The sequence below is a fragment of the Gossypium hirsutum genome, chromosome D12, assembly GCF_007990345.1.
Source record: "Gossypium hirsutum isolate 1008001.06 chromosome D12, Gossypium_hirsutum_v2.1, whole genome shotgun sequence".
Classification (NCBI taxonomy): domain Eukaryota; kingdom Viridiplantae; phylum Streptophyta; class Magnoliopsida; order Malvales; family Malvaceae; genus Gossypium; species Gossypium hirsutum.
Window position 1 is genome coordinate 4,568,657 of NC_053448.1, and position 10,050 is coordinate 4,578,706.

At 35.0% G+C, this 10,050-nt stretch overlaps 1 protein-coding gene across 1 annotated transcript; it reads right to left on the reverse strand.

Annotated features, from left to right (window-relative positions):
- Window positions 1-1,853: 1,853 nt before the first annotated feature.
- On the reverse strand, window positions 1,854-6,116 carry LOC107945041 (translocase of chloroplast 120, chloroplastic). Its single transcript, XM_016878865.2, has 2 exons — window positions 5,848-6,116; window positions 1,854-5,520 (listed from the first exon to the last, which is right to left on the reverse strand). The coding sequence occupies exon 2, from the start codon at window positions 5,494-5,496 to the stop codon at window positions 1,984-1,986; it is 3,513 nt and encodes a 1,170-aa protein (XP_016734354.1). The 5' UTR covers window positions 5,497-5,520; window positions 5,848-6,116; the 3' UTR covers window positions 1,854-1,983.
- Between the last annotated feature and the right edge of the window lie 3,934 nt (window positions 6,117-10,050).

Here is a 10,050-nt window from a genome sequence, read left to right on the forward strand (position 1 = left end):
TAATTTCAAAAAATAAAAATAAACAAGTCGATTTTAAAACCAAACATTTGATTTAAATTGGGGTTTTAACCCAAGCCAAAAAATAAAAATTTTTAGCTTTTAAATTTTGGAGAAGTGATTTTTAGGCATCGGGTATAAAGTATACTTCAAAGAAAACCCTCTCGTATTGTATGAAACTAGCTTCTACTATTATACGTGAACTGTAGCGGAGCTTGATCTCAACCAATAAAGGAATCATTGGGTAAACAACATTAGATATAACTAGGGCCGAAAACATACAATGATGAACATGGAGCTGAAGCGTAGTGAATCTAAACAAGTCAATATACACATGCACGCTCACATTTCAGAAGGCTCGAACCCAAAACAGATCAGACGTGTAGTTGTTGTTGTTGTTTTCTATAACGCTAGAGTTTCAGCTTTCTTGAGTTACATAACGGTAATCTACGTATCCGTGTTATTTTTCGTGCTATGTTTGTATATCGTGTTTGTATTGTTTGGATGTACAGCAGAAGTTATATTCCCATGTTATCAACGACACTGTTGTGACTATATTTCCGAATACTGGGCAATGCAGAGTACAAATAATACGGGTATGAAGTTATCTTTTTTATCTCTTAACATTTTATCTTCTCAAAAACACTTTTTACCAACAATGGTAAACACTATCAAACTTTTCAAAAATACTTTCATAAACTAATTCTAATTTTAACAACCTATATCTTTTTACAGCACTTTTTTTACTATACTTTTCAAAGAAACATTCTTTTAAAATCACTTTCAACCGCAATACAAACAGTAGAGTAGTTTTTAATTATCTTAAAAAAAAGTTAAAATACTAGTAGTAAAAACAAAATATCTATGGCCAACCATTGCCCTTAAGAAGCATCGGTTTGTTCACATCAGTAAGTTCACCTTCGGAATCTTTAATATTTAAGGGTCGTCATCAGTCATGGTTCATTTCGATGGCATCGGGTATAAAGTATACTTCAAAGAAAACCCTCTCGTATTGTATGAAACTAGCTTCTACTATTATACGTGAACTGTAGCGGAGCTTGATCTCAACCAATAAAGGAATCATTGGTACCTTGATAACTGCGATACATGATGACATGGATGAGCGTTGATCTAAAAATATAACATGATAATCAAAAAAAAAATCAAGTAGTTGTTGTGTTTTTATAAGTATTTTTTTAATACTATTTTTTTTTTTTTTTTTTATTTTTTTTTGTTATTACAGAAATTATATTCCATGTTATCAACGACACTGTTGTGACTATATTTCCGAATACTGGGCAATGCCAGAGTACAAATAATACGGGAGAGTACTGAACCCTGAGTCAAAGGTTGCTCTTTTTCATGGGCCACTGGCCGCCAATCGAAATGGGACTGACATGACCCTTTGAGGAGACCTTCGAGGGAGAGGAGACCCCTATAAAACTCTCCTGAGGAAAGCCACGACTGCCCTTCTCAACTCCCTTACAATTCAATTGCAGCTGTTACACATGAATAGGGGCCCTCATGGGTTCCACTAGGGGCGTCCTCATCGCTGCTTTATGCTCCATAAAAGCTAATTCACAGGCAATGTCACCTGCAAATTAACCCCGTGCAAGTGATCTTTTATCATGTGCCACTACATTTCTAATTCCGGCCCTGATGAATATTGAAATGTCACCTCATCATCACCAACTTGTAGAATATTTTGGCTACATATATTCTATAGTATTTTAATAATGTAGGCAAGTGAGAAAAGAAGCAATTCTTGATTTGAGGATGGTTCCATGGGAACAAAAATAACCTTATTATGCAAAATATCTAACCAAAGAAACTACAATCACCATATCCAGCAAAGATAAAAGAAATGGTAGAAAAATATTATAGAAATTTCAGCACCTTACTTTCAATGTTTCACTCACCTCTTGAAAGACCACAGAGATATGGCCATTTTTAAAAATGTCATTTCCGTAGCCAACCTAATTTTCATCATTGTCCATACTGAACTTGATGGAAATAGTCAAATAGTTTTTTCAGTAATGGAAAGAGAGAAGTCAAAGCAAGCTGAAGCTGCTCAGAGCTATTTATTCGTAAACTGACTTGTCCTGCGCCTTTGTTATTCAGATTGGCACGAGCTATTAGATTTGTAGACCGTCCAACAGGTACCTGTGATTGTATATTGCATCCAATGGCGAGATCTCCATGCCAATCCATGATAGATAGACCAAGTGTAGATAAGGAGCGACCCAGAGGGTAATCTTTATCCCTCAATTGTGCTTCCAAGCTGCCCCCATAAGCAAGATCGCCGCGTCCTGTCATAGCACCCCCAGTCATGACTACCTGGAACTGCTTATTAGCAATCAGTTTGTCTTCAAATTTCATTCCAGCTGATAGTGCATCACCTAAGAGTGTAACTGAGATGCCAGCTGTTGCCTTATTCTTCTTCAGATTACTAAACCTGGTCTCGCTGCGCAGTGTATAGGCTAAGTCCTTTCCAACAGTCTGCATATCAAAACCCACTGAAGTTGCTTTACCTTCCCCATGCTTTAAAGAACTGGCTAGTTCCATTTGGACATTGGCATCCCTTTTGTCCTTTGTAATCTGGCCAGAAAATGAAATAGGAAATTTCTCTTTTGCAACAAACAGTCTTTCGACATTAATACCTTCGTAACCAACATCATGATCCCAACCATGTGTATCTAGAACAGGCCTAACAAGCCATGGGTTGGAGGAATCAAGGGAACGATAGCGATGAGTTGGATTATCAGAATCAAAAGAAGCAGGCAACACCAAATCTGGCATGGGAACTGGAACAGAAGAAGCACCACTACTTTCTTCTTCTGCATTTTCACCGTACTCACTTGGCAGATCCTTGGCTGCAGCAGCCATTTTCTTCATCATCTTTCGCCGCTTTTTCTCTTCCTTCAGTTGTTTCTTCATAAAAAGCTTTTCCCTATATTCCAACTCGTCAAAATATGCTTTCTTCTGAGCTTTACTAAGCTTTGCTATTTGTGCTTTACTCAACCGCTTGAAAGGTGGCAGCTCATCATATTCTGGTTCATCCTCAGAGTCTGAGGATTCATCCAAATCATCATCTAATCCATCCTCATCGCCATACTGCTCTTCAGGAAGCTTAACTTGTGGTCTTGATTGAAGAAGAGATGAAAGAAGGAAAGGTAAAGGAGGTGCTCTTGTTCGAGTTGCAAAAGGCTTCCCTGGAGGAGTATCTTGCAACTTCAAAAGTGTGTTTGCCTCCGCCAGAATTTTAGATGCAAAGGAAAGCAACAACAAATGAGGCTTCCAGACCTGACCATTTGGCAATACTCTCTGGCCTGCCCTATTTGTTCTACATGCAGAGTGATTCTCCACTAACGAAACAGGATTCATGAGTCGCATATCCCCAGCTGCCTGACGAATAGCCTGCTGTACAACATGAGAACGCTGAGTGACAAACATGTCATAACTAGAAGCAGTACCATTTGGACCATCTGGTGGAGCAGAAGCTGCATGAGTCAAAACCACAATTGCATTAAACCATATAGATGGACCAAAGATATCAGTTATGGTACGCAAAAGGGGCATATCACCAAAATCCCTCGTTTGCATGTCCAACCTATCGAGGTACAACACAATATCTGGAGGTGTTTTCTTGATGAAACGCTTAACAGAGTGAAGGATCTTCTCATTCTGGCATTGGTCAGACCAGGAAGGAAGAAGGCCTGGTGTGTCAATTACACGAACCTTAATACCATGCACAGTACCCACAACATCCTGAACCTTATTGGTACCAGTCTGGAAAGCATCAGTGCCAAACTTGATTTCATCAAATATTGAATTAATAGTAGCACTTTTACCAACTCCTGTCTTCCCAAGGACCATAATTGTACAGGCAAAATCAAGGGGTTCATTTCCAGCTGCCTCAAGCTGTTCAGCCATAGCACTTGCACGGTCAAAGCTGAAGGCACCAACCCGGCCTCCATTTCTCCCCCGGAGCTGCTCAGCTAATCCTAGTCTGTACAAAACCTGTGCCACAACAACATTATGGGGAGTCTGCCCGAGCCTATTTGCAAGCCGCAAAAACTTAACTCTAATCAACTGAAGCTTTTCACGAGTCTCATCATTCTCCTCAACCTCCACATTACCAGGATCTTCAATTTGATGTCCCTGTGCCTGTGCTTGAGAGACACTTCCATTCACACGAGGCTGCTGCACCACCCTGGGGGCAGGTTCCAATAGCGGAGCAGCACGCCCAAGGCCAGCAGGATGAGAAGGGGTAGCAAGGTTTGTAGATTTAACAGATGATGCCAATGCCGGAGCAGGAACACTTAAACATTCTTTAGTCACAGAGGTGTTTGTCTTAGGCTCCTGAGTTATGTCTGCTTTCTTCCCAATCTCTTCGGCTTTTGCAGACACTGAAGATCCTGGAGCATGTTGCACTTCCTGCTCTAGGGTCACTGGGGTGCTTTGCTTATTTTGCTGATTTTTCTCTGTTTTATCATCAGATTGTTCAGTCACAAAATCAATATCTTGACATTTATTACCCACCATTTCATCAGGGAGCCGAGATTGAAAACTATCATGAACCTCTGTTCTCAAATCAGCTTTACCAACCTCAATCTTCTCATTCATCTCATCTGTGAACTTTTCTGAAGAGGATAAGTTCCCGACTGCAGAAGCAACTGTCTCTTCAACAGATTTACTTGGCTCAGACAGCATATCTCTCAGTTCATCAATCTCACCATTATTCTTCATACCCCTAGCATCAGATAAATCTTTTACTTCTCCATTCATGGTATCCTCCGCAGCAGCAAAAGCCTTATTTGCTTTTTCATCTTTGTCACCACCATCTACTGAATCAAGATCAGCTGTGGCACCTTTTACTTCCGTACTTTCTTTTCCCTGATAAGTATCTCCTTTTACAGGCATCTCCATGACCGCATCAAACTTGAGATTTCTTTTTTCCTTGTCCCTCGGAACTTCTGTTTCTCTGGTACCACTGACTTCAGGTACTTCCTTCCCACTATTCAATTCATCAGTCCTTTCGCCCATTTCAGTCCCTCCCTCGTCAATCTTATCCAGCACCACACCACCACTAACACTCTCCCCTTGCTGCTGGTCCACCGACTCTGCCACAACCTCCAGAGTTCCTACTTCACTTGCAACCGCATTCTCCAGAGCTCCAACCTCAGTTAGAACCTCAACAGCCTCTTGAAAGGTCTCTTCTTTAGGTTCTAAATTCAAATTCTCCTTAACTACCTCTGAACCAGTATCACCAAATGTCTCAACATTTCCAATTGCATCGTCAACTAAACTGCTGCCATCTACTCCAGGTTTTTCTGCCTGTTCTTGCAAAATCTCCTGTGTTGCAATTGCCTCCCCAAAAACCTCATCTACCGGTTCTTTTGTTTCACCGGAATCCCCAGCAACCCTCACCTCCACTTCCTCATTGGCAACTCTTTCTTCCGCAATCTTGTTGTCTACCATTACTACGCCATTTTCCATTTTCACAATTGTTGCTTCAAAAGCCTAAATTCAGGAAGAACATTAAAAGAAAAAGAGAACAGCCCATCATAACCAATAAACATCTGAATAATCAATAAAGAATCAATTATAAGAAACACCCACAAAACGTAAACCCATCCTTTCCTAAAACCCGAACATAAAAATGCAATATTGATCCACATGTTAAAGGAAGAAAATAGATCGTTGCCTTTCTTTAGAATCGAAACATCATCTTTCCAAAACAAATAAGATCCCAAGTTCATACTTTAAAAAAGGATTAACGCAATAAATGTAAATAATAAAAGAAAGAAAAAAAAAGAGATGGGCAATTATAATAAAACACAAGGTTACCTGGTCTTTTTGATTCTGCGGTGAATTTCAGATAGGGAAAAGGGGGAAAAAGGGGTTTGTGTACTAAAATAAGAGACGGATTAGAGAGGCAAAGGAAGAATGGAAGTATTAAGGATAAGAAGGTGATCAAGGGATGAAAATGGAGGTTGGGTTGTGATAAACGGTGAGAGATGGTTGATTAGTATGATCATGAAAAACGCCGAATCATGAGTGTGTGAGTCACGTGATCACACCACCTTATTCGAGAGGGACAGAGATTGTGGACCGTCCAATCTTTCCTGATTCAACCATATTTGATTGTGCCTACTCATCTCTCCTCTAATCAACCCCACAAACAAACCAAGCTGTTGAGATGAGATTGTTAGTAAATATGACTGTTGTCTGTGGAAGTATTTTCACTTGAAGAAATTTAATGGCTAAGGAGGCTTTCATCATTGATGTAACATCTATTTTTGTAAGGTTTCAATGAAAATACAGTGATGGATGTTATGAATGTATCCAATTCATTTGGAGCTGTGGGGCTGCTTTGTTGGTGGAATTTTTTCGTTTGACCACATGTGTTTAGAAGGTATTAGGTGAGGGAATTATAGGGATCTACCCAATTAGATCCCCAACCCCCGGTCCCCATTTTTGGTTGATATATTAAAAACAATTTACCTACTAATACATTTTGTTCAAGTAAGTTTGTATATTTTTTCTTTTCATCAAATTATTTTGATAAGTAATAAGCTAAGTAGCAATTTGGAAAGTTAGACACTTCTTCGAGTATTGTGAGAACACAAAGTAATAGGGGCATTAGAGTTTGTTTACGCAATATAGTTTCTTCAGTGATAAGTATTCATTATATTCAAACACTTACAACTAGTAATTCTAAACCTATCGTACCCCCAATGACAATTTCTTTACTCTTGTACCTTTGAAGAGTGAAACTTTCACCATTAAGAATCAGTTTAGCATTGCTTATAAGAAACACTTTTGAGATAAAAACATTACTAAATAAGATACTTTTGAGCTTTTCAAAAGTACTTTTGGGACAAAAAAATGCTTTGCAAAAGTATTTTTTTAGTCAAAAGTAAAAATAGAAAATTTTAGCTTTTGCTCAAAAGTAATTTTTGGCCTAAAAGCACTTTTAAGAAGTAATGTTAAACTAAGCCTAAATTCTCTCTATGAGAGCTTAGCTTATAAAATCACAATACAATCAAATGCATTCTCGCAAATAATTTTCCTTACTTAAACAGATAAAGTGCTCTCCATCTATCTACATTAATCTATATAAGTCTCTTAATTATATGAAGTTTTCGAGACTTGCTAACATAACGAAATCTATAATAATCCCTATTAAACATTAGCTAAATAAGATGAATATTTTTATATTTTTAAAATATTTTTATTTTTAAATATTTTTTTAATTTTTTCATATATTTTAATTTTTTTATAAAAATATAATTTTTTTGTTTAAAATAAAAAAATTAATTTTTTTAAAAATTACATACTTTTAAATGGTATGGACAATTGATAAAAAAATTGCAAATGTTGAAGGCTAAAAAAGTTTAAAAATTTTAAAACTAATTGACTTGTGAACTGATATAGGCTGGTTGAATCAGGTTAAAAAAATTAATTGGGCTGACAATTGAATCGACTATAATTTTTAATATTTTTATTTTTGATTTTTTAATAATTTATTTGCTTTGAATTGGTTGGACCGATCGTTTGAGGAACCAATTGGTCAAACTAGTTCGAAATCGGTTCAACTGATTTTTTTTGCTCAGTTCAACCATTTCGTACTGGTTTGCGAGTCAACTGCTTTTTTACCTCTCACCGAACCAATATCCCAATTGGTTCCTAGTTTGACTGGTCGATCTAGTCCAGTTTAGATAACATCGAATTTTAGAATTTTTGTTTATATTTTTTAAATCGTTTATATTTTTATTTTTTGAAATTTAAAGAGTAATTATTTAAAATATAATTTTTTTAATTTATTATGTACTTTTAAAGGGTAATGACTCAATTGACAAAAAAAATATAAATATTGAGGGCTAAAAAAATCATTTTACTTTTGACATTGTTAGTTTTAAGGATAAAACTAAATGGAGGACCAAGATTTTTAAATAAAAAATTATAGAGATTTAATGTCTCAAAAATAATATATAGAGATTAAATTTTAAATTTTGAAAGAGTGTAACCACAATTGATAGATTTAAATTTTTTTTTAATTTCATAAGTATTTTTTGAGTATCTATTCATTTTGAGGTTTAAAGTCATGTAATTTAACAGTCTGTTTTTCAATGGTCCTGAAAATGGTGGTTTTAGAACCCTATTTTTGATGATTGATTCTGTAAATATTATTAATTAATATTTACGAGTATATTATAGAGTAATTCAATTTCGGTCCGATAATTTTATTAAACAATTAGAAATTAAGGTACAAAGACTAAATTGTAAAAACCGTAAAAGTTAATCACTATATGTTTTCTTTTATTAAAGGGTTTAGTTATATAATAAACTTATGTTTAAATGGTAAATAGCCCACTATAGCTATTAGTGGACGGTTAGAATGCTTAATATACATGAATTATGTTATTATTTCATTAAATAACATTATAAAATAAGTTAATAATAAATAAGAAAACAAAACATGAGAATAAAGAGAAGACACCTTCATCATCTTCTACATGCACCGATTTTTCCATTTCTATAATAGGAAGGGTTTCAAGCTTTGACTCCATTTCTATAATAGGAAGGGTTTCAAGCTTTGACTCTTTGATTGGGAAGCCATTATTAGTCTGTTTCTTGTAAACTTTATGTTTTTGGAATTTCGGGAGTTTGATTTAGATAACCCAGGTATTAGATCCTAAAAATGTTAAAGCTTTGAAATGTCACATTGAAGGATCTTGAAGTTTTTGATGTTATTTGGTTAGATTTTGAGCTTAGTTATGAAAATGGACTAATTTGTAAAGTGAAAATTGTTAGTTTTGAACTTAGGGAATAAAGTGTAATAATTTAAATTTTACATGAAATTTCTATAATTATAAGTATTAGAGGGCTATGGAACGATGAAATGGATATCAGTTTCAAAATTGAAGCTGAAAATTGAAAGTTTTGTCATTTTCGATTTTAGGGACTAAAATGAATAAAGTGCAAAGTTTTAGAGAATTTCTATAAAGTGAACATTTATAGTCATATACATAGAAAATGATGTTATGTAACAACCCAATTTTAGCTAAATTGGAACAGTAGTTTCGGAACCACAAATCCGAGGTCGTAAAATTATTTTAATATCATTTTTTATATTTACACTATGTTATTTGATATGTGTGAAAATTTCGTGATTTAATTTTACCGATTGGTTACTTAATTTGATAAAAAGGACTAAATTGCGTAAAGCGTAAAAGTTAAGTTCTAATAGCTAAAGGTATTAAATAGCTAAAGAACCTTAAAGTAAAGGTCCTTAAGTGGTCAATAGACCATTAGAGAGTTAGTGGAAGATGATAGCATGGTAGTTGGTGTAGTTTTAAATATTTTTAAAGGTTAATTTAGTCATTTGATTATTAATGTTAATAATAAATAAAACAAACAAAATTCATTAATTCATTCATCTTCCTAGCTGATTTTTAACAAGAAGAAGAAACCATTTTTAGGGCTTGATATTCGGCCAAGCTTCTCAAGCTCAATTAATTAGGTATGGTTTTGACTCGGTTTTTAATGATTTCTACTTTTTGAGCTCGTTACAACTTAATCTAGCTAGCTCATACCTTCGTTTTTGAAACTATTATAGATTTCAAATGATGCCATTGTTGAATGCTTGGTTGTTTAAGTGTTTAATGATAGATTATGAAGGTTTAATGTTAGATATACAAGTTTTGTTAAGTGATTTTTGACATGTCAAAAGGGATTAAATTGATAAAATGTGAAATGTAGTGGTTAAAAGTGTGAATAAAGTGAAAATATGGGCTGCTAGTAACATGTATTATTGGCCAAGCATGGGTTTAATGAAATTATGTGTATTTTGTGTTGTTTTGAAATAGGGACTAAATTGAGAAAATGTGAAATTTTAGGGGCTAAAATTAAAAATGTGCATTTATGTGTTTTTGGATGAAATTAAATGGATTTGTGATTAAATGAGTTAAATTTGAATTGATTTAGATCAAGAAAGAAAGAAATCAGAGTTAGATCGGGAAAAGTCGAAAGTTGTCAAATAGTCGT

Bases quoted from the DNA above. Each gene is read 5' to 3' on its own strand.
- LOC107945041 (XM_016878865.2), bottom strand. From the start codon at position 5,496: ATGGAAAATGGCGTAGTAATGGTAGACAACAAGATTGCGGAAGAAAGA.